Source organism: Lathamus discolor, chromosome 21 (assembly GCF_037157495.1).
Source record: "Lathamus discolor isolate bLatDis1 chromosome 21, bLatDis1.hap1, whole genome shotgun sequence".
Lineage (NCBI taxonomy): Eukaryota > Metazoa > Chordata > Aves > Psittaciformes > Psittacidae > Lathamus > Lathamus discolor.
In genome coordinates, this window is record NC_088904.1 from 3,290,738 (window position 1) to 3,316,969 (window position 26,232).

General features: G+C 57.5%; 2 protein-coding genes across 9 annotated transcripts; both read right to left on the minus strand.

Moving 5' to 3' along the window:
• Window positions 1–3,876: 3,876 nt before the first annotated feature.
• PLPP2 (phospholipid phosphatase 2) lies at window positions 3,877–7,943 on the minus strand. Its single transcript, XM_065699981.1, has 6 exons — window positions 7,768–7,943; window positions 5,870–6,021; window positions 5,347–5,624; window positions 5,199–5,256; window positions 4,937–5,113; window positions 3,877–4,849 (listed from the first exon to the last, which is right to left on the minus strand). Exons 1-6 carry the CDS (start codon window positions 7,817–7,819, stop codon window positions 4,712–4,714), a joined length of 855 nt encoding a protein of 284 aa, XP_065556053.1. The 5' UTR covers window positions 7,820–7,943; the 3' UTR covers window positions 3,877–4,711.
• A 2,207-nt stretch (window positions 7,944–10,150) lies between these two features.
• On the minus strand, window positions 10,151–25,080 carry MIER2 (MIER family member 2). Of its 8 annotated transcripts, XR_010616820.1 has the most exons (14): window positions 25,011–25,080; window positions 21,097–21,184; window positions 20,416–20,567; window positions 19,850–20,035; window positions 19,105–19,228; window positions 18,365–18,474; window positions 17,644–17,713; window positions 16,315–16,481; window positions 15,544–15,625; window positions 15,349–15,443; window positions 14,445–14,572; window positions 13,323–13,459; window positions 11,569–12,520; window positions 10,151–11,393 (listed from the first exon to the last, which is right to left on the minus strand). XR_010616820.1 is itself a non-coding variant. In XM_065699712.1 (13 exons), the coding sequence occupies exons 1-13, from the start codon at window positions 25,073–25,075 to the stop codon at window positions 12,051–12,053; spliced, it is 1,818 nt and encodes a 605-aa protein (XP_065555784.1). In that variant the 5' UTR covers window positions 25,076–25,080; the 3' UTR covers window positions 10,151–12,050. The 8 variants fall into 8 exon arrangements, 7 of the variants coding, with proteins under 7 accessions (XP_065555784.1, XP_065555789.1, XP_065555788.1 ...); XM_065699712.1 differs by having other exon boundaries at window positions 10,151–12,520; window positions 20,416–20,511; XM_065699717.1 differs by having other exon boundaries at window positions 10,151–12,520; window positions 16,315–16,466; window positions 19,850–19,975.
• Window positions 25,081–26,232: the final 1,152 nt, after the last annotated feature.

The window sequence follows — 26,232 nt, forward strand, 5'->3', positions numbered from 1 at the left end:
GGCTCTGGTGGGGCTTGCCCATAGGGACATCGGTGCTGGCCACAACCTGGTGTTCAGTGCACCCCTGGCACCACCTTCCTGCACCCACAGCTTGCCCAGAGCAGGAACTGGGCTCTGCACATGTAACGGGAGAGGGAAAATCCATCAGGAAATGAATTATCCCGAAATACACAGGGAGAGACCCAGGAACCACATCGGGGTGGTGGGGAGGAAAAGCAGCAACGGGAAAGGCTGAGATTGATCCCATTTGGGTGTTTGATTTTTGCAGCCCCAAGGGGCTGGGCTGGGTCCCTGGATCCCCATCACCATCAGGATACAGGGACCAAGAAGCCATCCGCAGGGAGCACAGCTCGCCTCCAGGCCCTGAGAGAAGAGCAGAACCATAACAAACCCCTCAGCAAACGTGGGAAAGGCCCAATTCCAGAGCTGGAAAAAGCTGGGAATGCCCCTGCCCTCACTGCACCCAATCTTGGCTCTGCACCAGCCACTCAGAGGTTTGAGCTCTGGGGAGGGAGGGTGGTTGAGGCTGGGGGGGGGAGCAGCAGCAGAACCATCTCCAGCCCTTCTTATATATTCCAATGGAATAAGAGCACAAGGTCTATTTTGGTGGCCAGAACGGATCCGCTCTGGAAAAGGGCCATAAATCCCAAAGGGAGGAGAAAGCCTTTGGCCAAGGTCATGATAAGGGAAAGAAAGGGAAATCAAAGACCAAAAGGATGCTCCACATCCATCCCATCCTGGAAGCGGGGCTCTGATGGCACCATCCAGCACCACCATTCCCATGCTTGTGCCAGCGCCTCAGCACCCTCCCAGGGAAGAGCTTCTGCCTAAGAGCTCAGCTCAGGCTCCCCTGGGGCAGGTTCAAGCCATTCCCCTTGGCCTGTCCCTACAGGCCCTTGTCCCAAGCCCCTCTCCAGGTCTCTCGTCACAGTGATCCCAGAGCGGGTTTGGTGGGAATGTGCTAGGAAAGGGCCCCGGGAATGCCCAGAGCCAGGGCAGGGGGGGAGCATCCAGCATCCCCCGGCCAACGCTTGCAGAGAGCACGGCCCCGGCCCTGGCAGCGCCGCGGCTCCGGCCGGCTCCTGGCAAGCGCAGGGAGGCAAAGCGCTGCTCGGCCCCTCTGGCTGCGCCTCCGGGCCCGGCTCCAGCGCCTTGTGCCAGAGCAGGGCCGGGGCTGCGCGGCGAGGAGAGCTCCCGGTGCCGCTGCCACCGCAGCTGCTGGTCCCGCAGCACGACCAGCCCCAGCCCCAGCCCCAGCCCCAGCCCCAGCCTCAGCCCCAGCCCCAGCCCCAGCCTTAGCTCCATCTCCATCCCCATCTCCAGCTCCTTCCCCATCCCAGCTCCATCTCCATCCCCAGCTCCAGCTCCAGCTCCATCCCCAGTCCCAGCTCCTTCACCACCCCTAGCTCCACCTCCATTCCCAGCTCCATCCCCATTTCCAGCTCCTTTCCCATCCCCATCTCTATCTCCATGCCCAGCCCCAGCTCCATCTCCATTCCCAGCTCCTTCCCAGTCCCAGCTCCATCGCCAAAAGCAGGATGTGGCCCCGCTCGCTCACTGGGACACTGGCCTGGGCCAGGTCTTGCCTGATAAAGAGGCATCTCCTGCACCACCTCCCACAGGAGGGTTCCCCTTCTCCTTTCCTCCTGCCCTCACCGCTTAATTCCTCCTCTGCCCCCTCCTTCCCTTCCGCAGCCAGATCAAAGGAGGCGGCTGCACCCGCCGCGTTTGATAGGAATCATGGATTAAAGGGGGGGGGAGAGGCGGCACTGATGGGATCGGAGGAGAGAGGAGGAGGAGGAAAGGGGGGAAAAGGAGCAGGAGAAGGAAAAAGAGAAGGAGGAGAAGGCAAAAGGAGAGGGAGGAGCAGGAGCAGGAGGACGAGAAAGAGAGGAGGAGAAGAAGGAGGAGGAGGAGGAGCAGTGGGGCTGGAGCAGCACCGGGTCCAGGCCTGGGAGGGCTCCGGGAGCGGAGCGGCCCCCGCCGGGCTCCTGCCGCCGCCCAGCTCCGGAGCACGGGCACCGGCCCTGGGGGCACTTCCCGGCCTCGGCCCCGGCTCCGCTGCAGCCTCCTCCCGGGGCCTCGGGCCAGGGGACGGGATGTTTAGGGGATGAGTAACATCCTTCCTGGCAAGGCCTCTGCCCGCCCCTGCAAGCGGGCACCGGGAAGCGAGGGGCCGGGGCACGAAGCCAACAGCAGGGAGAGAGCCGGGGCTGGAGCCAGGGGGACCGGGACACGGCCCATGGAGGAGCCCCGGGTGCCAGGGAGCGGGGAGGAGGATGCTGCGTGGCACAAGGCAGGAGGCACCGGCTGGGGGAGGCAGCGCAGGGCCCCTCCGAGCGGGGCTGGAGCCGGAGCCGGAGCCCGGCTTGGGAAGGAGACGCCTGGGATGGAGCTGGTGCCGCTGGAGAGCAGGACCCAGGCCTGTCCCTGCGGTCAAACGAGCCCCAGCACAAGCAGGATGGGAGCCCTGGCTCCTGCGGCACAGGCTGCAAAGGGGCTTTGGGCACCCCGGTCACAGCCCAGGGCTGGAATGTGAAAGGAGCAGCCTTGGGATCCCCATCAGGGATCCCTATGGAAGGGATCCATCGAGCTCACACTGTGTCCCACCAAGCGCAGGTTACTCCGGCTCGGGATGCCATGAGTTGGGTCCGGTCTCAGCCCCTTCCCCATGGCTGGCAGCGTGCATCCATCCGGGAAGGAGCAGCCGCGCTCCCTCGGCTCCAGCCTGCCCTGCCCTTGGGAGCTGCACACTGCAGCATTGTGGCCCAGCTGGTTTTTCCAGAGCCGCATCCAAGGGGTGAAATCAGATCTCAAGGGAAGGGAACAGGCACGTTCCTGGCTGCACAGAGGAGCTGGTGGGACCGTGCCAGGATCTGGGGCAGTTGCTGAGCACCAAAGCCCAGGATAGAGGGGGAAAGGGAGCCTCCTGCTCCCAATTCCAGGAGCCGCTGCTCCTTCCCAGACCTTTGGTTGCGATTCCTGCCGCATCCCCCCGGGCTTTGTTTGACACCATCAGGTGTTAACCCAGGAGCCTGGAGGGCTGGGAATGGGGGAAGGATCCCGCTGGGGGAGCAGGGAAGGATCTGCAGGAGCAAAGCAGCATCCGCAAAGGGCTTGTCCAGACTGGAGTCACTCACAGCACCAGTGAGCACTGGTGAGCAGCACCAGTGAGTGGCTCCGGAGGCAGAGCTGACCTCAGGATGGGATGATCCCGGTGTTCCCCTGCAGGGCCCGGGATGGAAGGAGCTTACAGCATTCCCGGTGCCATAGCGGCCGACACGGCGGCCCCAGCTCGCCCTTAAGCCTGGGGCTGCCTCCCAATGCCCCCCCCCCCATTGCTCCCGGGGAAAGGCCCCCGGCTCCGCTCCTGCTGCTGCCACCATCCCCATCCCCATCCCTATCCCTATCCCTATCCCCATCCCTATCCCTATCCCTATCCCATGCCAAGGCTCTGTCCTTGCGCTGCCGGAGCAGCCAAGGGAGCTGCAGGCACAAAACCGTCACTTTTTCCAAGAGCTTCTCCCCTCCCTTCCCTTCCCCCTCGCTGAGGCCAGCGGCTGCGGAGCCGGGAATGCCGGAGGCTCCCGGGAGCAGGGCTGGGACCAGCCGGGATAGAGCCCGGATCCTGCGCTGGCCACGGCTCTTCTCACCCCTCCAAGGCTCGGCTGAGCAAAGGAGAAGCCTCTTGAAGGCAACAGCGCATGGGCGCCGTGGGCAAGGAGCCCAGAGGATGCTGCTCCCACGGGACCAGCATTCCCATGGGAATGGGGCTCCGCAGCCCTGCAGCACAGGGCTCAGACTCCCTTCAGCCCCATCCACCCACCCCAAGGCCGGGAGCATCCATGGGGGAAGAGACCAGGCCTGACACGGACATTCTTTAAGGATGATCTCATTTAGAAAACGCACTTTCGTATCAAAACACATCGTGAAAACGGGTGGAATTGAGGAAGAGGCTCCGGAGCTGCGCTGGGACCCGCTCCGGGGCCCATTCCCCACCTTCCCGAGGTGTTCGGAATCCCAGATCCAGCTCCACATCCCCATCGGTTTTCCTTTACCACCAAAAGCTTCTCCCTTTCCCCCCTACCCCCTAAAGCATCAGCTGAAGCTGCAGCAGAGACAAAGGCTGGAGCATCCCCAAGCACGGCGAGTGCAAGAATCCCTTGCTCCCAGGATCAGGAAGTGGGAAGAGCCCTTCCCATGCTCCCTGCGCTCACACTGGAAACCAGCGCTGCTTTCCAAGGGAAGCAGGGAACAGAGAAAGGTCTGGATTGCTTTAATCCTTGCTAGCCCAGCAGCCGCCCTCCTTGCGCTCGTGAGGCCGGATCATTTGACAGGGATAACAGCCCAGGCAAGCTCAGGCTTCCCAAGGAGTTTGCTCTTCGCTCCGTGCCATTTGCCAGCCCGATAAATCCATCCCACGTGCCTGCCTTCCCCTCCCCGCGCACGGAAAGCCGGGATGGCAGCCTTGGAACGTGACTCACACACACAGGGAACCAAGGAGCTCCCTTCCTGCAGGCAGGATGCTGGGATCGCCGGGCCCCGGCCAGCACAGGGGCACCACGGGCCCCGAGAACACCAGGAGTGGGGATAGGCAGGGATAACCCGCAGGTACCTGCGGCAGCAAGCGGCACCGGAGCCAGTGTTCCATAGGGAGCCAGTGTTCCATAGGGAGCCAGTGTTCCATAGGGAGCCCGGTGCGGAGCGCGGCTCACGGCGTGCCCCGGTAGCTGTAGTGATTGCGGTCGGGGTCACTCAGGGTGAGCGGGAGGCTGGGTTTGCGCTCCGGGTCCTTCCCATCGCACGGCCGAGGGGGACGCTGCTTGAAGAAGTCGGAGACGTATCGGACCTGGGGAAGAGCATCGGGAAGGAGACGCTTGGGGACCGCTCCGGTCCGTGGAGCATCGCGGGGTGGGTGGCACAGGGGAACACTCACGATGAGGATGGCGATGAGAGCCCCTTGGAGCAGCCCCACCAGCACATCGCTCCAGTGGTGCTTGTAGTCGGACACCCTGGTGTAGCCCACGTAGATGGCGAAGGTGATGAGGAAGAACTGGATGGTGGGGCGCAGAAGCCGGGCCCACTTCCCCACCAGCCGGGCTTGCACATAGAGCTGCATAGGGAATTGGGGAGCCGTCATCCAGTGTGGGGGGCACTGGGCAACAGGGAGGGGGGATAGGGTCCATGGGGGCACTTACCGCTAGGAACATCATGCAGTACATCCCAAAGGACGAGTGCCCCGAGTAGAAGGACAATCTATGGGGCAAAAGGGATGGTGAGGCCATGCAAGCGGGCTCCAGCCCCCATGGCAGGAGGGCATCGCTGTCCCCCAGCCCCACAACTCACCTGGACTCGGTGACGTTCCTGCTCTCCCCTTGGCAAACGTTTTCCAGCTGCACGTAGATGGAGCAGTTCACCTTGGACCAGTCGGGATTGCAGACAGCCAGGAAGTTGGGCCGGAGGCGGCCGATCATGTACTTGGCCAGGTCAGTGAGGGACTGGCTGATGGCCCCTCCGAAGAGGAAGGTCCCCACCACCTTGTAGAGGGCAGCCAGGTAGTTGTTGAATTCCGACTTGGAATAGAGGCGCTCCGTGTAGACCAGGTAGAGCTCCCCTGATGAGAGCTGCAAAGGACAAGGGCTGAGGGGCTTTGGGGCTACCAAGCAGTTCCCCAGCACCATGGGTATGGGATGCTCCCAGTGCCTCCCACTCCCTGCAGGGAACCGACCCCATGAGATGAAGATCCCAAGGGAGCTCCTGACCCAAGGGCCCTGTTGGGGTCTGGAGGTGGGTGCGCTGGGCCCCTGCTCCTGGATAACACCTGCGGGAGCATCCCACCCCCAGAGGGAAGGGGATGGCGCTTCCTTACGATGACGACGGTGCAGGTGATGGTGACCCCGGCCATGAGGCCGTGGGTGATGGTGTCCGCCTTGTAGGGGTAGCGGATGGAGTCGTCGTTGCAGTAGAAGCCCCGTTTGTACGGGGAGTTCACCAGCGTTAGGATGACGAAGGGCAGAGACGCTGCAAGGCAGAGGAGAGGTGAGGAGTGGGGGGACAGGCACCCCCCCCCCCCCCTCCGGGGACACCATCCGGAGCCACCCGCACCCCAGGGCCAGGAGGACTTGCCCTGACGCTGATAGAGCCCTATCACAGCCCGCAGCTGCCTGAGGCCCCCAGATACCACAGGAGACGGTGGCGGGGCAGCCACAGGGCTGCCCCACAGCTGATGTTGTGCCCTCTCCTCCCACTGCTCAGGGTCTTCCAGGCCAGGAGGATGCAGCTCATTAGAAGCGGTGAGAAGAGGCTCGCACCAGCCTGTTCTACAGCACTGGGACCCTCACACCGGCTCCAGGGCAGCCAATGCCTGGAGGTGCAGGGGGGGTGAGGACTCCCCTGTCCCCTGCTCCTCTCCGGGCTCTGGAGAGATGCTGCAAGCGGCTGGGACGGGCTGGTCCCCGGCATCAGCGTGGTTTGGAGCGGGGGGGGGCTCTGCCCTATCCCTGCCCTCCGAAGTGGAACCTCCTGGCCCGGAGCACGGGGATGCTCGGCCCCTCCTGACGCCGGGCTCCAATCCCGGTTCCGCCTTTCCCAGCGGCTTCCGCCTCCCCTTGTGCCACCGTCTCCCGGGAGCAAGCACCTTTGTCCCCGCCCGCCCGGGGAAACGGGAATAAACGGGCGGCGCCTCCGGGACCGGGACTAAGCCCCGGTGTGTGCATGTGTATGTGTGTGTGTGTGTATGTATGTGTATGTGTGTGTGTGTATGTATGTGTGTGTATGTATGTGTATGTGTGTGTGTGTATGTATGTGTGTGTATGTGTGTGTATGTGTGTGTATGTGTGTGTGTGTGTATGTGTGTGTGTGTATGTATGTGTATGTGTGTATGTATGTGTGTGTATGTATGTATGTGTAAGGACGTATGTGTATGTGTGTATGTATATGTATGTGTATGTATGTGTGCGTATGTATGTGTATGTATATGTATGTATGTGTATGTACGTGTATATATGTGTATGTATGTGTGTGTATATGTGTATGTATGTGTATGTATATATGTGTATATATGTGTATGTATGTGTGTGTATGTGTATATATGTGTATGTATGTGTATGTATGTATGTATGTGTGTGTATGGGTGTGTGTATGGGTCCCCCCCCCGCAGCCTCCTCCTCGTCCACCTCAAGCATCCCCCGCGGCTCGGATCAGACCCCGCGGCCCTCCCTGCACGATCCCACCCTCCTCTAAAGCTTCCCTGAAAACAAACGCAGGGAAACGGGACCCAAACGCACCCGGGAGACACCGCCCCCCCCCCCCGGCTCCCGGCCCGCGCCTTGAGGCCGAAATTACGACCTGGGCCTTTATTTTTAGCCCGGTTTCATTCGCAGCTTCCCCGCGGCCGGTTCAGAAACGGGCGTTTGCGCGCACCGGGAAAAGGCCCCCCCCGAACCCCCCCGGGGCAGCGGCAGAGGGGAACGACCCCTCCGGTCGCCGCTTCCAACCCCCGGTTCGACGCTGACACCACCCCCCCCCCCCCCCCCTCCCCGTTCCAAGCGCTGGGATCCCCGACGGGGCCCCACAGCTCCGGGGTAGGGCCCGGTGCCCTCCGCCGAGGGGAAACGGCGCCGGTGGGGCCGCTCAGGTGCAGCAGCGGCACCGGGGGCGCTCAGCCCCCCCCCCCGGTACAGCCCCACCGGCGGGGGGGGGGTCGGGGAAAGGAAGAAGGGGGGGGGGGGTCCGGGGGCCGCGGAGGCGCCGGTCCCGAGCCCTCACCGACCGCCAGGCAGAGCACGTCGAGCACCACGAACGCTTTCCTGCGCTCCATCGCGCTGCCGGTGGCGGCCCCGCGGCCCGGGCCCCGCGCCTCACATGGCCCGGAACGGAGCGGGCCCGACCGGGAGGTAAAGTCCGGGCGGACGGGACGGGACGGGACGGGACGGGGCGGGGCGCGGCTGGGGCGGGACGGGGCGGCTCCGGCAGCCGCTCGGTGCCCCCGCCCGCGGGCTGCGGCGGGGCCGGGGCAGGTGTGGGGCGGTGGGGACCAAACCCCCCCCCCCCCCCTCCAACACGGTACCTCCGGATGCCCCCGAGGAAAGGGGAGGGGAGGGGGTGAGGCCGCTTTGGGTTCCTCCAGCCCCGGGCTCCTTTCCCAAAGGAAAATGGGGGAAAAAAGGGGGTAAAAAGGCAAAGCCGAGAGTGGAAGAAGGCGGGGCCGGGGGGGGGGGGGGCGGATTGTGGGGCTGGCCCAGGCCCGGTTGTTCCCTCCGGAGCAGCTCCTGTTTTAAGGCAGGATCCGACCTCTGGGACGGGGGACAACGCTTCCCCAAGGCTCAGGCAGTGCCGGATCCTGCTGCTGGGATGTGGCAGAGCAGGAATGGGAGCAAAGGGTCAAACACGGGTCCCCACGTGAGCTCCCGGTGGGATTGGGGGCAGCCGGAACCCGGCTCTTTTGCTCCAGGCCCGAGTCTCGGTCAGGAACGGAAGGAAACAACAGGGAAAGCACCCAAGTGGAGCCGTGGGGCTGGTCTGGGGTGTGTGGGGCGGGCTATGGGGGGAAGCAGCGGGGCTGGGAATGCTCTGCGGCGCTCTGGGATTTAAGGAGAGGGCCGAGAGCCGCTCGCTGGGGTCTCTCTGCTCTGCTCCAACCCCATCTGCCCCGGTGCTACCTCCCTCCTGGCCGCGGGTGCTGCGGGGCCCCGGTGCTGCTGCTGCTGGGACCGGGTTTGCCCCACACGTGATGCCTGTGGGCCCCGGGTCCTAGGGGTGGGAGGGGAAGAGCTCCGGGGCAAGGAAAGAAGCGGGATGCTGGGGGGAATGCAGGGGAGGATGCAGGAGGGGATGCTCGAGGGGATGCTGGAGGGGATACAGGGGGGATACTGGAGGGGATGCTGGGGGGGGATGCTAGAGGCAGGGCGGGGCTGATGGCACTGGGGGGTGCCCAAGCTATGTCCTGGTGGGGGGATGCAGGGTGTAACGCAGCCTTTCCCCACACGGAGCTCAGCCCCATCGCAGCCCCCAGCAGGCCTAGGCTGTGCTGAGCCCCCCACTAGGCTGTTTTGGGGGCTCAGATGTGGAAGTGAGGGGCTCAGTGAGGACAGGATGTGGGCTGGTGGGGTCACACAGCCCCATGCTTCAGGCCCTTTGCTGCAGTAGGGTAGAGAGGGGCAAAATAGGGCAGCAGCTCCCCTGCCCATGGAGTGGCCTCACAGAGCAGCACCACGGGCAGGACTTTGCCCTATAGCGTGCTGTGGCTGCTGGAGACACCCCGGAAGAGCCCAGCCCTGGCTATGGGCTGCTCTGAGCCCGGCCCCATGGTTCCAGCTCAGCGTGGTGCTGGGCAGGGGGCTGAGCGGTGCACGGCCAGGGAGGGTGGCTGGCACTTGGCCCCTATCCATTAGGTAACCATCAACTCCTCTTGTGCTTCCCGTGGGGTCCTGCACCCATCCCAGAGCCCGGGCCCCATCCCGGGGGATGCTGATGCTCTGCTCCGGGGGGCTGCAACAGCAGCGGGATCCGATGTCCGGTGCCCCGGGAAGGAGCCGGTGCCGGTGCCCCCTCTGCCGTCGAAGCGCCGCTCCCGCAGCGTCCCCGCAGGATGCAGTGGTGACGGTGGGGGGTTTGGTCCTGCTGGTCCTGCACCTTCCAGAGCCAGAATGGCTTTTAGAGGATGCGATGAGAGGAGGGGCAGGGACCCCCCCAAGACTTGGAGCTCCCCATTGCTCCCAGGGCCTCTCCTGGGGAAACACGGCACCAGGAGAGCTCCCAAAGCCCTTTTCCTGCTGGTTTTCCAGCTGAGGGAAGGAGATGGGAGTTGCCGTCACCCCCAAAAGCCCTGGGCAAGAGCTGGAGAAGTGAACTTAGGGAGTTTGGGACAAAACAGAGGGGCTTTGTGGGGAGCAACACACAGGGCAGCAGCAGCAGGAACACCGGATGTTGTTTCTGGCTGAAGCCAGTGAGGGATGGAGGGTTGGAGGGATGGGTCCCTCCTCCTCCCACCACAACCACAGGCTCTCCCAAAGGAACCAGGGCACCTGTAAGAGCGTCAAAGCCTCCTGCCCTCCACGCTGAATGGCCAACAGCCCCAGGGCAGGATGAGGCCGAGGTGAGGATGCTCTTCTTGCTTCTCTCCGGCTCTGACAGCACAAGAGGCTCCTGCTCACTTTCAAATGAGGGGTTTAATTAAATAAATAGCGGCGAGGGGGCTTCGAGGCAGTTTCACTTCACAGTGTAGGGGCTGAGGGGGGGGACACACACGAGTCCAGCAGTGGGAGTGGCTCAAAGTGAATGTGCTTTGTAAAGGAGAAAGAAAACCCCACCAAAACCCCACTTCCTCCCCCCTGGCCCAGCCCTTTCCTGCCCTCCTCTCCCTTGAAGATGGGTGGGAAAAGCAGGGCCCCGGTGGTGAAGGAGCCCATGCGACTGTAAACAGCACTGGAGAACATAAATAAGGGATCCCTGCCTCCGGAGGGCTTGAAATGAACCGAAGGAAGAAGGGATTGGGGCAAACTAAGCCCGTTTGTGGCCAGCAGAGAGGAGAGGCTGAGGCCTGGCCCTCCCCTCTGCTCCTCTTCCTCCAAGGAGCTTCCTCTCCCACCAGGAAAGAGGATTCAGAGCCGGGTGGCTCCGTTCTGGTTCCATGTGTTTGCCTTCCCCTTGAGCCCGGTTATCACGTGGTGATGGATGGGGCTCAGCACCCCTCACAGCAAAGCCCTGCCCATGAAACCAGCCTGGGGCTTGGAAGAGGAGCCACAAGGTGTGATCCTGTCATCCCCCCCGCGGGGCTGAGCATCACCTCCCAGGGCTGGCGACAGCAGGATGCGGGTTAATGGGTTTAGTCACCGTCCAGACCCACTGATGGCAGCTCAAAGGGCTCAATCAAACCGAGCAGAAAACCTCAACCCCTTCCCAAACGTGGAAAACAGGTGGAGGAGGGAAGGTCTGCACCAGCCGGACAGCATTCCCGCATGGATAAAAGGGGAAGGAGAACACGTGCATTGAAGCCAGTGGCAAACCCAAGCCCTGGAACACACCCGGGAAGCGAAGCGGCTCCGGCCTCCAGCACAGCCCCGTCACCTCCCTGGGCACTGCTAATGGCAGTAAAGACAGACTTTCCTCTTGGAAAACAGCTTTCCCTGTGCTGCAGGAAGGGGCAGGGATGCTCTCTCCTGCCCGGGATTCCATGCTGGCACCGGCCTCCTACACTTGGTGCCCTCCTCCTCCTCCTCCTCCTCCCACAGCTGAGACAGCTGCACGAGCTGGGAAGTTCCAGACCTTTCCATCTGCATTTTCCCCTCCTGCACTGCAGCGCTCACAAGGATCAAGTCCTTCACCGCCGGGCACCGAAGCGGCACCGCTCTGGGGGTGGGTCTAGAAACTCCCTTTCCTCCCAGGACAATTCCCTGTAAGGGAAGGTGAGAAGGACTTAAGCACACACAGGATCCCTTTGCCAGGACCTGAGGCCGGCCTCCACCTGCATCCCACCCGCAGGAACACTCAGCAGCGGGCAGAGATCACCACTGGGGTGCCAGGACCCGCAATGGGAATGGGCAGGATGATTCCACTGCAACACGCTACCTGTGGGTGAAGGGCGAAGGCTCCTCGTCCTCCTCCTCTGGCATGGCCATGCCTGTCCCTTGGAACGTGCTCCCTGGGCATGTCCTAAGCTCTCGGACCTGCAGACTGCATCCTGCGCCCCCGTCCCCATGGCACCGGTGACACATCCCTGCTCTCAAAGCATCTCTGGGGCCAAGGCCACTTCCCCTGTCCCAAGACAGGGACTCTCCGAGCCTGGCATTACCTGGGGTGACACAGGGTCAAGGCAAGAGGGGGTGAGCGAGCTCCCCCCTCACCGCAGCCAGCCACCAGCTTTGCGGGATGGTGTCAGAACACACTGGAGCAGAAAGGTGTTTGGTTTCACTTGGATCAAGGAGGATGGAAAGACGGATTCTGACCAACAGCTCCAAACTGTCCCTGGGGAACAGTGGATGTTCCCGGATTTCAGTCAGTCAGCTCAAAGTCCTTTGCTGGGTCTGTGACAAGTCCGTGAGTGGAGCCTTTCACTGTGACAAAGGCTCTGACCGAGCCACAGGAGCTGGACAAGCCTGGTGAGCACTCAGGAAACTATTTACATCTCCGATGCCGATGAGGCCAAACTCTGTGACCGATAAGGACACTTGCGCAGGGGCCACCTCTGGCTCTCTGTCCAAATCCACAGGGCCAGCGATTAAAGGCAAAGCCTCCTTAATGTCTGCAGGGAGAGGGAAGTCCATGCTTAGCGTCCCACCAGAGCTCTGCAACGGCTCCTGCTTCTCCGCCCGTGCTGGGGCCACCGGGGGCAGAGGGAAGAGCCGCGGCTCGGCGCTGGCTGCGGGGTGGCGAGGGCAGGGAGCCGAGGGGGTGCCTGAGGATGGCTCTTCCTGGGGGTGGAAGGAGCAGTTGGTCTCCGAAGGAGTGCTGCACTCGTAGCCCTGCCCCGACTCGCTCATGCTGCCCAGGCTGCAGGCAGTGCTCTCCACGCTCAGGGGCTCTGTGCATCCCATGGGGAAGGGACAGACAGACAAGAGAGACAGGGAGGGAGAAAGGGGGAGGGATAAGGGACAGAAAGCTGCAGTGAGTCCAAACTTCCACTTCGATCCCGCCTCAATCCCACCAGTATTAGTTTGCTGGCACAAAGGTTTATTACAGCAACCAAATCCCTGCCAGCGTGGGCCCAAGGAGGGCAAGATGCAGCCAGCAGACAGGAGGCCAGCAGTGTTTCTATGGAAATCAAAAGGAATCTCAGAGACGCTCCAAGATAAAGCAAATCCGAAGTCTATCCCCTCGTGCTGGCAGCCCCTGTGAGATGCCTACACAGGGGCCTCATCTGCAGTGGGACAATGAGGGAATGAACCCATTTGGGGCTCCCTGTGTGCCTGCTCATAGCCAGGTCCCTCTGGAAGCAGTGTCAGGTACAGCCCAACTCCTGGTGCCATAAATCAGGCTCTGGAGCAGTTGCCTGTGCTGCTGTGTCCATGCACTGGAAGCACCTACCTCAGGTGCTCCAAGTTAGTGCAAATCCTTTTGCATTGGGGATGACTTAGGATACCCCTCCAAGCCTGAAGCAGGAACAACTCAGTTTTCAGTCACTACTGGTCAAAGCAGAGCCAAAGTCTTCTCTGCTCACACCAAGCTCTGCTCTTTGGCACAGGGCTAAGTGAGCCCATTGGCAAGGTGTGGGGAGAAGTGCAACAGCTCGATAATGGCAATGAGAGAAAGGCAAACGCAGCACAGACCACCCTGAGTGAGGGAGATGAGTTATCCCCATGGCAGAGAGAAGACAAGGACGTTACCTGTGCTCTCTATTGCTATCTGGTCTTGACTGAAGTGGGAATCCAGGCAGCCAGTTCCAGAGGGAATGGGTGGGGAGCTCCGAGGACGAGTGGAGTTTTCAACTTCACCCCCATCCAAGTCATTGTCGGTGTAATCCCTGTGGAGACAGACAGACAGCACTGCCACCCCTGCCAGTGGGGACGCAGGCAGGGAAAACAGGGCTGGGATCACAACCCAGCAGCAAAGAAAGCAACAGGACTGTAGAGACCTCACTGGAATCAATGTCCATCCCTCCTTGGTGTGCAGAGCCCAGTTTAAACAGCACTGAGATGACTGAAGGTAGCTCAGGGTGGCCAAAATCAGTCTGGGAGAAACCTGAAAGGGCTCTGCAGCTTTCCCAACCAGAACTCTGAGCCTCAGCCCCTTCCAAAGGGAAACAGATAGCCAAAGGCCTTCCTAAAGGGAACACCTCCTCCGCTTGGGTGGCTTGTGGCAATGCTGGCATGCCAGCAAAGAGAAGTGATGGGAAAATATCTTCCCATCCTGGAAGTGTTTGGGATTTCAGCTACTTTCCTGTCTTGCATCACAATAAAAAGTGAGTATCTAAGAATTCATCTATAGATTTAATGCATTCAACTGAAACACTTCAGTTTGACCTTTAAAACATTTCAGTTTCCTCTCTGCGCAGCGCCTGCTCCACCTGCATGCATTTCCAAGCGAGGAATTTGCCTCAAAGGGCGGCAGCAGGGAAAGGAACAAATTCAGGTTCCAAACCACCAGAAATGGTAACTCTGAACTTCAAAAGCTCCCTTCCCTAAACCTCCCTGAACTGAGTCACTGCCCGAGCTCAGCCCTGAATCCCTGCCCTTGCCCTTCACTTGTGTGCTTCTATTTGCCTTTGCCTTGCATGAAAAGTGGTTTCTGACACCCAAAGTGCCCAACCACGCAACTCATTGCTTCCTCTCCCCTCCCCACGCTTGCAGGGATCACGTTGTGGGAGCATCCAGCGCATCCCTCCCCACTCCCACCCCAGCAACCTTCTAGAGAAGCAAGCGAGGTCTTTTAAGCAGAGGTGCTCTGCAGCAGGGATCTTCACTGGGAGCTTAGAATTACTAAGTTTAGGGTGAGAATATTCCACGCACGTGGCTCCAGGGTGGAGGACGTACTTCTTCCTTCCTAAACGTGTCTGCTGAGTGAAGTAGTCGTAACGCTCCGACTTTTTCCACATGTAGTAATATTCCACACACTCGCCCACTGACCGGGTACGGACCTGAGGGGAAGAGATCCCAGTGAGAACTCCAGGCACGGAGCAAGGAGCAGCCTCCCATTTAAACAGCATAGAAAAAATTCCAGTGCATTCCAGTCATTTCTAGCACTACGGACACATCTAAGCTGCCCCAACAGCAGCACAAAGTGAGCTTTCCAAGGTGGTAATCGGCCAGAGAAAGGGCTCCCCACAGTGCACAGTTGTTCTTGCAGAGCCCAGTGTTGGTGCAGGACATCCCTGCGCTTCCAGCAGCACATTTACCATCAAGAGAGCAAACCTGCATCCATTTTCACTGGCCAGCATCAACATGCCCACAATTAATCAGTAGTAGAACTGGACTCTCTGGTTCTGCCAACTCCCAGCACAGCAGCGTATGTCCTGGGGCCCAGCTCTTCCCTACAACAGCATCTTTGGTTCTAGAGGACCCCAGGGGACTTTACAAAACATCCACATGCTCAACTCACTCATTCACAGAAGCACTGCAAGGGCTGAGAGTTTGGAAAGAACTTTTGAGACTCCAGAAAGGGCTAATCAGTAATTAACTGACATCACTCATGCAGGTCAGTGGTGTTTGTGACTTCTCCCACCTGGAAAATAAGGCAGAGCAGGGCAGTGAACAGCCCATCACCTGCTATAGCATGAGTCAACACAAAGCCTGGGATGGGAACTCAGCAGTCCTGAACTTCCTGCATTAGCTGAGGCTCGCTACATACCTCTGGTGCCAAGGCACGTGCCTCCTTTCCTCCGTCTTAGTGGGATGTGGTGGGGAATGTCCTTACCTTGTTTGCCTGGATAAGGTGGAAGTTTTTCCCATGGACCCTGAAGCCATGCTCAAAATTCCTACATTCTTCCTCGCTCCAGGCACAAAGCTCATCTAGAGCAGAGAGAAAGTGGGAGTGGAGGAGATGGAGCTCGTTCCAGACTCTACACATGCCTCAATGTCTGGGGCAGACCCCAAGCATGGGGGTTCTCACCTCTGATGACTTTCACGTTGAATCGTAGCCTCCGCAGTGCCTCTTCTGCATTGAAGTTGCATTTAACCAGCTCGTACAAAGCCTAAAAGAGAAGGAAAAGACTCCCAGCATGTACCTGAGCAACACACCCCAAACCAACCTGCTCAAGCCTCACCTTTGTCACCTCTTTTTCCTAGGAGCCACTTTGCCACTAACCCCACCGTGACCATCAGAGGAGATGATTCCACTTCTGGAGGCACAGGATCACAAACCCTAGGACTGCAGCTCTGCAAGTCTCTGGGGTGCCTCTGCCCTCCTGCAGGCTTAGGGTGAGAATCTAACCTGGCTACCCAGAGGAAACACAACTGCTCTCGTTTCTTAGCCAAATGTTTGATCTTCTGCTGGCTTCACAGAAGAATCAGAAACTGTTTTAGAGGACAGAGCCAAAAAGGTGACCCTGCTGCAAGCTCTGGGTTTGGGATACTGGGAGAATAGTTAGAACAGTACCCAGCCTGTTACACGCGTGCCACGAGCATCTGTGACTGTGCTGGGGGTACAGCACTGAGGCAGACAGGCCTGTGGCACAGGGTGCCCAGAGAAGCTGTGGCTGCCCCATCCCTCGCAGTGTTCAAGGCCATGTTGGACACAGGGGCTTGGAGCAAGCTGCTCCAGTGGAAGGGGTCCCTGCCTGTGGTAAGGGGCTTTAAGGTTCCTTCCAACCCAAACCACTCTGGGATTCCATGACTCTATGAAGCAGGAACAAAGGATCCCTGCAGGAAGCCCCACGCTTACCTGCTCGTTGTCCTTCACCATCTCTCCTTCTGGCAGGCTGCTGCTGGACAGCTCATCCCACTGCCGCTTCACTGCGCGGTACAGGAACTCCTCCACCTCTCTCTCGGGGAGGATGTTTGGGTCCCAAAGCAGCTGATCTTCATTCTCATAGGCTAACAGAAAAAGCACTGAAATAAGATAATCAAACAGAGAATTCCACTGCTTTTCAGGAACAGTCTGCACAGGAGAGAGAGAAGGAGGGAGGAAACCTGGGCTTGGTCCCACAGCCTGGCACTAGGGATGGCAACCATCGCTGGGAATACTGTAGCTGGAGATGCTTAACGCTCTCTATACCTCTTCTCAAGCCCTAGCACAGGCTCAGCTTGCTTCCACTTCTTCAGAAGAGCTGGTTGATAAGGATTTTGTTACCATGTTCTCAAAGTTTGTTGCTTTGATTCATTATTATAAACCCCTAAGTTCTAAGGTGTCTTTTCCTGCACGCACTAAACAAAAGGAGTGGGAGCTGAAGGCAGCTTTGAGCTACAACCCTGGCTTAGGCTCAAGCCCCTCTCCCTGTCCTAGGCACAGAACTAGGCAGCTGGAAAGCTGCATGTCCCCCCAGCAGCTTGTAACCCTCTTCCAGGAGCTGCTTCACCCACACAGAATAGCAGGAGCACACACGACCACCAAGTAATTCTTGCCCCTTTCAGCTTTCAAAGCTCTTGGTACATGAGAACACAGCACACAAGAGCACAGAGCGATGCTGAAGGAAAGTAACAGCACAGAGGAAGCAAGAAGAAAGACTCTGCAATAGGAAATCATCAGAAATGCAGAGATTTTTCTATTCAGATGAAAACATCAGCATCTCCTGGACTGAACTGGTTTCTACAGGCAAAGGAACCAACCCTTCTGCCCTGTAAAATCACTAAAATCAGGTCAGAGGCACTTGACAGAGCACAGAAGGCCCCCACTGAGCTCTGCTATCAGTTTACTTTCATTTCACACTGATGCAAACATGGAAAACACACACTAAATCTGTGGTCTTAATACAGAAGGCTGAGAGCACTGATACAAGTTACATGGAAACCTTCTGAGTGCTGTACAGGTAAATGTGAAACAGGCTCTGCAAAACAGATCACTTTTATCCCCTGGAACTTATCTGCTCAGAGTCTGCAAGGATAAAAGACCTAAAGAGGAAACAAGGGATGGGGCTTTCTGTCAGCTACCTCATTCAGAAACCCCACAAGCTGCTGCTGGTATCACCCTGGTTATCAGACACAACCTCCAAATGAAGGCCCCCCAGATACAGCAGCCCTCCATCCAAACAGGGCACAGAAAGCAGGTTCTTACCTTTTTCCCCGTGCCTGTTCAAGTGGAGGATGGGAACAGTGGCTTGGTACTGAGGCCCAACCATGATCTCCTGAAACATCACCAGAGATGCTGGTAAATGGAAATGGAAAAAGCTCCACACAGGCACAGAGGCGCACTTCATGATATAGGGGCTGGAACACTACGAGGCTGATTTATGTATTGGTAGTCCCCCCTGTCACTGTTCTAGGGAACCCTGAGTATTTTATAGGCTAGCTAAGAAGATTTACTACCAACAAGATAGTACTGTGGGGACTGGAGGCATTTACATAGTTTTAACGGTGAAGATATATGGCAAGCAGCTCAGCTGGAGATAAAAGTCATGCAGAAGCTCTCCTGCAACCTTCACAACTAGGATGTATTTGGAAGTCTGCTCCTCTCTTTCCTATGGTGCTGCCCCCTCTGTAAATCCTGCTGGGAATATTGCACAGCTTTTCACCTTTACAGGGCTACAGGCTGCAGTTTTCATTTGCCAAGGCACAGCAGCATTTGCCATAGCTGAAGCAGAAGATAACTTCAGATGCAGGTTTCAAGATTGGATTAAAAGTACCTCTTGTAACCCACATCTGCTGCCACCTTCCACAGAATACAAGGTGCTAAGGAAAAAGAAAAGAGATAGAATTCCTTGGTTTTGGTGTCATGCTTTCCTCAGACTCAGGCACACTGCATTGGCTCCCCTTCCCAACATGCCCCAATCATTTACCTTCTTACACTCGTTGGATGGGATGGAATCCTCCTCCGAATCCTCAGCCATGGAGGAAGCACATGGAGATGAACAGGGCTCTTTGTCTTCATCAGCAAGGAAGTTGTTTGCTTTGTGGAAATGGAAAACACCTATAGTTATTTTCCCCCGCTATTGCTCTATGTTCCCTCTCCTTCCCTTCATTTTCTGTCCTAAAGTTACTTTCACCAGGATCCACAGTGACAACTTACCCTGTTTAAATACAAGGATTTGCCCCCTTGCTACATGGGTGCTGCTGACCAACCAGGGGGGCTCAGGCTCCTTCATTCTGCAGGGTGGCAGATGGGATAAGACCACTTTGTGCCGAGTCTCCCTCTCTGCACTTCAGCTTCCCATATGTAGGAACTGCCACAATATATCACACCACTCATACTATGGCATTTATTCATTTCTAGAGATGTCAGATCAAGGGCTGATCTCTCAGACTGCAATCACAGCAGGTAGCAAAGCAGTTCTCACTTTCTCAGTGGTATGAGTTACACCCAGAGGCAATTACCCCTCATCTCCACTCTATCACGTCTTCACCAACACTCCTTAGCACCACTGGCACTCAGGTTTGGTTACCTGTAGCCCCCAGAAGGAAAGTGGAGGAACTGATGTAGAGAAACTGAGTGATAAAAGAAAGAAACCCCTTCTTGCTCTACCCTGCACATGACATCTAAGCAGGAAACCCCAGTTACTTAGAAATCAGGGACACATACAGCCAGGCTGGTTTGGGAATAGGTCCGATGCATCGTGCGATGTGACGGATGGCGTCAGGTCGTCAGCTGAAGACTGTGTCTCCTCCTCTTCTTCCCCTGAAAGCAAATCCTTCGCTATTTGTTCCTTTTAACAACAACAAGAAAGTGAAAAATATGTTTAAATGAAGAAAATAGAGGAGGGGTGGGGGGGTATGAGGCCTAGAGTAAAGCATTCCTGGCCAATTCAAACCCCAAAGATAGGTTCTACCTCACTCTCCCCACCACCCCCAGATTATTTTCCTTAGAAGCTCTTCGACAAGTGTCAAGAGTGGCTTCCCATGGAAACCAAGGAGAGCACGAGCAGGTGGCCCTTTCTGTAGAGCTCCCCTCATAGCAGATAGTTGATGGAAGGAGAAAAAGAGCTTTCCATAGACTGTAGCTAGAAGAAGAGGAGCCACATCTTCACCTGGTGGCAAGGTACAAACCCTCCCTCATTCTCCAGAGCTACATCTGCGTGCCCAGACTTGTAACCCGGGTTCCATAAGGAGGTTTTACAGTGGTCTTTTTAAACAGCTCTCTCCTCTAAACTCTTTATGTTCACATTGCTGCTGCTGGCATTCCGCACTAGGACACCAGACCTAGGCAGGCCCCTTCCCTTGGCATCAGTTGAACCCCAGCTGAAATGAGCTCCTGGATGCCTCAAGCTCCAGACAGCCCAGTAACCAACAGCACTAAGAGCACACACCAAGCAGAGAGCTGCTCTTACCTTATCCAGAGTCATATCTGGGAGATTTGGAGTAATATCATTGCTCTCACTGTCCTGCTCCGAGATGGGATCAGATGCCTCATAGCCATAAAGTGCAAGCAGCTCCTCAAATGGCATTTCACTGCTCTGAGCGAGAGGAGGATAAAGCTTCATCAGGAAGGGAACAATCACCGAGCACAACACCAGCTGCAGTGAACACAGAGATATGCAGAGGCAGTCAAGGCACCTCTGCTCTTCTGGGGGCTCTGAACTGCCTCAGGTCATGCTGTGTAAGGAAGGAGGCACTGAGGTCTAACAGGACCCACCATAACCTGCTCTTCTCAGGGGTGGGGAGAAGCCAGAAGCTTTCACCCCAGCCAAGGGCATAAAAAGAAATATGCTTTTTAATATCTCTATGTTAATTATTTTGTATTAATTACATACTATTAAATCATTATCTTCACTTTTTATACCAGATTCCATGCTGGTGAAGAGATGCTAGACAGCACAGTCATATTTGTACAGAGGAAGCGAAGCAAATCCAAAAGCAAACCCAAACCCCTCTTCCCCTCCCTCGCTGCCTTTACCTGAGAGGCACTGAAGCTCTTCTCCAGCTCTTCTAAAGATTTCTGCTTCTCCTGAGTATCATCTTCCTCCTCCCTCTCTTCCCGTACGCCATAGTTCTGTGAAAGGATCTCTGCTAAGTTCAGTCGATGATCAGCTGAGCCCATGGACACAACTGCAGGGATTAAAAGAAGTTGGACACTAGCACCACCCTGGACCAAATCTGCAGCTGCAACAAAGCTTGGGATGATCCCTTCTTGCGTGTGTGCAGCCATAACGCAGAGGAGGAGATGAGGTAGAAAGGGGCTGGGGAACACCAACTCTGAAGTCACTCCATGAGAGCCATATTGCAAAGCTGGGTTCTCTGCACATTCAAGTCCACAAGTGGCTGAAAGCTGAGGGTTTTCTGGGTATTTGTGTGTCTGTCCCGACTGGATTCCATTGTGTCACAACCCGTGAATGGCTGGGGCAGCCTTTCCTTCACCCGAGGTGGTTTTAGGATAATTACCCCTTATAGCAAGAATGGGCAAATGGGCACTTAGGAGCTTTGGCATCTCTAATACTTCCCTGTCAAATGGCATGGGAGTCCACCAACAGGTTTGGAAGATGACAGAAGGAGAAGGGAACAGACAGGCTGACCACAGGAGCTCTGTCTTCTCTGGAAACCAGGCCAACAGACAGACACAGACTTAAACCACAAGTACCTGCTGCAGTCTGAAGGGCAGGCTCTGCAGGACACAGACTGCGCGCTGGGTACGGCACCACCCTGGGGCTCTGCCGCCCAACCGAGGCCTTGAAGAGAAGAGAAAAAACACACCTGAGACATCTCCTCCTCGAAGCTGACCCCACCAGGCAATGCAAATCGCATCATCCCAAAGCCAAAGTTAACAAAACCCACATGGGCAGCACAAGAGACTGTGCAAAAAGAGCTCAAGTGTATCTAACAGCTCCCCCCAAGCTCCATCACCTTTCCCTTGATCTCTGTGTATGGAGCTGTTTCCACTTTATCTTCAGCACTCCATTAACTATTTCTCCTCTCACCAGTTTAAGACCTCAGGTCTTTCTGGCTGCATCTTCCCTTGCAGAATTACTTGGACCCTTATTCTAAATGCACACATGATGCTTGTTTGAAGGCAGCATTTTTAGGAGCTGCTCCATTGGAGGGAATCAGAGACAGCCACAACTCAATGACTTCTGCCTAACTCCTCACCACATCCAGAAGGCTGCAAGGGGTGAGTAAAGAGATTCCGTGCTGAGCAGGCAGCAAAGGAGCCTGGTAGGACTGGGAATGGCCCAGGCGAGGTGGGAAAGGGCGAGACAGGTAGACACCGAGAACAGACACCTGCTTTCTGGCATTCAGTGCTTGGTTGGAAGTTCAGGCAGCAGAATGGGCTGAGGCCTGGCAAAGAACCCAGGACATCTGCTGCTGCTTGGGCTGCTGTGCATGGCAATGCTGTTCATCAAGCTCAGCCTAGGTGGGGAGCAAGCAGGGGATTAACCAGGGCCTTTGGGTGACTGAGAGCATCCGACTGCAGAAGAAAATCACAGTCCCTCAGTCACCACTGACACTGGTTTATGATCCTCAGCCATTAACAACCTCAGCCGTGCACTGGTGCTCCTCAGTGGGAGCCAGGACATCTACAGTGCTGCAGCATGAGGCTCTTAGAACTGAAAGCACAGCCCAGCGTCACACCAAAATGCATCCTCTAACAACAAAGCAACGGGTACACCAGAAAAGCCACCCCAGACTTTGGGTTGGAGCCTTCAGGTACCAACACATACACTGCAAATTCCATAGCAACACAGAGGCAGCTGTTTTCTAGGTCTAATTATCACTAAGATGATGGTTGGCCTGGAAAGAGATTGCCACAGAAAGAAGGCTCAAGAAGGAGGAAGGGGAAGGATGCGTGAAGCAGCTGTGGAATTCCTGCTCCCTCCTCTACCAGGACCAGGGAAAAGAGGATGCCTCTGGTTCAATGCTGCAGATCACTGTCCCAGGCATGAGAACCCCACTGGAGACCACTGCAGCTGCAGGCAGAGCCCAGAGGTGGACGCTGAAAGAAAAGAAAGGAGTTTATGGGATGATGAAAGGAGAAGGGGACTGAAAGGATCTAGACAGGCTCCATTTGGAGCACAGTCACACCAGGCAACAGCTTCGGAACTCAGGGAAGTACCAGTGCTGCTTTTTTGGGCTCTGCTGGACCACGACCAAGTAGGAAACCCTCTTGGGTAAAGTTTTCCATGCAAGCATCCCTGGTTTGATGAGCAGGGTAAGGGGAGGGCCACGTTCCAGTCCTCAGTGATCTTTGCTGAACCCCTCATCTCTGTGTCTATGGATTGTGCCTCCTTCACACAGGGATCGATAAGGAGCTGCATGTAAAGGACTCTGAAAGCAAAGACTGAATCTGTCACAGTGGCTGGGCCAGCTTGAAAAGATGTCAAGAATCCTTCAGGAATGATGAGATCTTATAGTAACAATCAGGTGCTGGAATGAAGAGTGAAAGGCAGTACGACAGGATAACAACGCAGCAGTTTATTTCCCCAAAGTAGTAACGCGGCATTAAAGCGAGTGGGAGCTGCTCTGAGTTGGAGTTGCCATGAAATAACCAGCACCACCGGATTTAGGATAAGAAGAGGAGAAATAAGTGACCAATAGCCCACTCCATGCCCAGATTTAAGGAGGTGTTGATCTAAATGAGCCTTCTGATGGTTTACAAACCCAGAGGCCCATAGAAACAAGTCAAAGGAGCAGGGGAGAAAGGCAGGTCTGGCTTCAGAACATGAACGATGCCAGAGAGAATATTCCTAATCCCACTGACTCCCGATGCCAGGGGATGTGGAGCTGTCGTGTTTGAAGGTGAGGAGCTGCAGTCCAATGCTTCAAATCACAGGTATCACACAGGAAACAGAACACGCAACAGCGTTACACAGGGCAGAAAGACACTGAGGTGCTGGTGGGGATCTCCAGGTCAGGAGCTCCTGGTCCAGGTGGAGATGCTCTTCTGGCTGGTGGCAACGTTGTCAGCAGGGAAGGGTGCACGGGTGAATTCCATTCATTTTGGGCAGTGCCAATCTCTGCTTCCCAGGCATGAGTGCAAACTGGGTTTCTCCAGAGCACTACCAGAGAAAACCTTGCAGAGAGTCACGGAGTACCCCAAGTTGGAAGGGATCCATAAGGATCGCCAAGCCCAACACCTACAGGCTGAAGCCACCCTCACAAGGAAGCAAGGAAGAAGAGAGTAGGTTTCCCTTTCCAGTGCTACATCTTCAGTAACTCCCATGGTTCCTGAGGTACTTTAACCCCTATTTAAGACTCAGGGAGAAGCCTTCCTTGTTCCTTTGCCTTTCCCCTACTACTTGACACAGGTCCCTTCTCTACAAACTCCACTTGTAGCCAGAGGGAAGTGGAATGGACGGAAACGGGTTCATCCTGCACCTGAACAAGCAAACAAACAGAGGACAAGAGACACAGAGCTCAGAAAAGCCTGTGTCCCAATCACAGGCTGCTGCAGATACTCCAACCTCATCTGTGGGACACCAGCAGCTCCTGCATCTCCCTAAGAAGACCAAACCCCCCTGGATAGATGAGAGCCCAGATGGCACCTTCCTCGTCACAGTGCTGGAACACCCCGGTAGCAAAGTCTCAATCTCTTCCAGTGTCTTCTTCCCACGTCGTGGTCACCACGAGGATCTCATGATGGAAACGAAGCACGGACGGGCCACCACGACCATTACAACAGGATGGGGATATCTCAAGGACGTGGCAAGATGTGATGGGGAACGGCATCGGCAGCCGGAGCGCAGTGGAGCGATGGCAGCAGCGTTTCGGCACGATGCACCCAGCAACCACCACTGCGGGACCCCCCTTTAAACGTGGGTCTCCCTCTCCCAGCACTCAAACCATTTAGATTGGATCTAAGGAGGAAATTCTTTCCTGTGAGGGTGCTGAGGCACTGGAATGGGTTGCCCAGGGAGGTTGTGAGTGCTCCATCCCTGGCAGTGTTCAAGGCCAGGTTGGATGAAGCCTTGGGCGGGATGGTTTAGTGTGAGGTGTCCCTGCCCATGGCAGGGGGTTGGAGCTGGATGATCTTGAGGTCCTTTCCAGCCCTAACCATTCTATGATTCCCAACGCCTCCCCTGCTCCTATGTCCTGCCCGGCAGCGCTCTCCAACCGCTCGGGCCCCATCATTCACCTCCGACCCTCCTGAGCCCCCTTCCATGGGCTCCATGCCCTCAGACCCCGGCTCCCATCCCACCCCGCCCGGGACAAACCTCGGGGCTCTGCTCCATCCCCCCGCATCCCTCCGGCCCCGCTCCCGCAGGCCTGGCCCGGGCAGCCCCGCGGCTGCTCCCCGGGCTCGGCCGCTGCCCCGCCGGCTCCCGCACAGGCCCCTGCCCGCTGCCCTCCGCCCGGCCGCGCTGGGCCCCGCTGCACCCCGCGGCCGCAGCCTCCCGACCCCGAGCGGCGCCGGGCTGCAGGCCTGCGGGTGCCGGTGCCCTGGGAGTGCTGGGGCCCGGGGCTGAAGGGCCCGGAGAGTGCCGGGGCCCGGGGGTGCCGGGGCCGGGGGGTGCCGGGTACCGGGGCCCGTCACGACCGCACCGGCAGCTCCTCACTCACCTCCGCCATGGCCGAGCGCGAGCGGCAGCGGGGCTCAGGCCCCGGATGCGGCGGCGGCCGCTCATTGGCTGCGGCGCCGCGAGGGCGGGGGAGCGCCGGGGGGCGCGGCCGTGCGGGGCCGGGTCAGGGGTCAGGGGCCAAGCGGAGCCGGCGGCGGCGGCGGGGCCGGCCCCGGGGAGGGGAAGGGAGGGCTCGGAGCGGCCCCGGGACACGGAGCCGGAGGGAGGAGAAGTGCCCGCAGCCACAGCCGGAGGCAGTCGGTCAATGCCAATGGGTCAGCAGCCAATCGATCACTGGAGTCAGTTGATCACTAGAATCAATCGATCACCAGAATCTGTTGATCACCGGAGTCAATCGATCACCAGATTTAATCGATCACCAGAGTCAATCGATCACCAGAGTTAATCAATCACCAGAATCAATTAATCACCAGAATCAGTTGATCACCAGAGTCTGTTGATCACCAGAGTCAATCGATCACCAGAGTCAATCGATCACCAGAATCAATCAATCACCAGAATCGATTGGTCACCAATCGATCACTAGAGTCAATCAATCACCAGAGTCAATCGATCACCAGAGTCAGTTGCTCACCAAGCTGGACTCTGCAGGAAGCAGTCACTGGCCCTCCATGTTGCTAAGAAGCTGCTGGATCCCAGTTAGCGGGAGGGAAGGGGGAATTGGGGTTGGAGCCCCAGGATGCTGGGTCTGTGCCGTGGCCGTGCTCTGGAGCCTCAGGGATGCGCTGGCACCAGCGGCTGGGGCTGTGCTGTTGAAGAGCTGCTGAGCACAACCAGCAGCGCACACCTGTGACACCGCTCCCAGTGCCTAAAGGGGCTGCAGGAAACCCGGAGAGGGGCTTGGGACAAGGGCCTGTAGGGACAGGCCAAGGGGAATGGCTTGAACCTGCCCGAGGGGAGACTGAGCTGAGCTCTTAGGCAGAAGCTCTTCCCTGTGAGGGTGCTGAGGCGCTGGCACAGGGTGCCCAGAGAAGCTGTGGCTGCCCCATCCCTGGCAGTGCTCAAGGCCAGGTTGGACACAGGGGCTTGGAGCTGCTCCAGTGGAAGGGGTCCCTGCCCGTGGCAGGGCTTGGAGCTGGAGGAGTTCTGGGGTCCCTTCAGCCCAACCCATTCCCTGGTTCTATGCTCACTCAGCTCAAGCCGATGCCCCTCGGGCTGTGAGCAGCTCTGATCCACAGCAGTGATGTCCCCACAGAGCTGTG

What these genes read in the sequence shown, in the direction of transcription:
- PLPP2 (XM_065699981.1), bottom strand. Translation starts at nt 7,819, where the DNA reads ATGGAGCGCAGGAAAGCGTTCGTGGTGCTCGACGTGCTCTGCCTGGCG. An exon ending in TCACCTGCACCGTCGTCATC is followed by an intron (nt 5,625 to 5,869) that starts GTAAGGAAGCGC and finishes TGTCCTTTGCAG; the next exon opens with CTCTCATCAGGGGAGCTCTA. An exon ending in CTCTCATCGCCATCCTCATC is followed by an intron (nt 4,850 to 4,936) that starts GTGAGTGTTCCC and finishes GCTCTTCCCCAG; the next exon opens with GTCCGATACGTCTCCGACTT.
- MIER2 (XM_065699712.1), bottom strand. Translation starts at nt 25,075, where the DNA reads ATGAGCGGCCGCCGCCGCATCCGGGGCCTGAGCCCCGCTGCCGCTCGC. An exon ending in TGCCCTTCAGACTGCAGCAG is followed by an intron (nt 20,512 to 21,096) that starts GTACTTGTGGTT and finishes ATCCTTTCACAG; the next exon opens with AACTATGGCGTACGGGAAGA. An exon ending in CATCCAACGAGTGTAAGAAG is followed by an intron (nt 17,714 to 18,364) that starts GTAAATGATTGG and finishes GTGATGTTTCAG; the next exon opens with GAGATCATGGTTGGGCCTCA.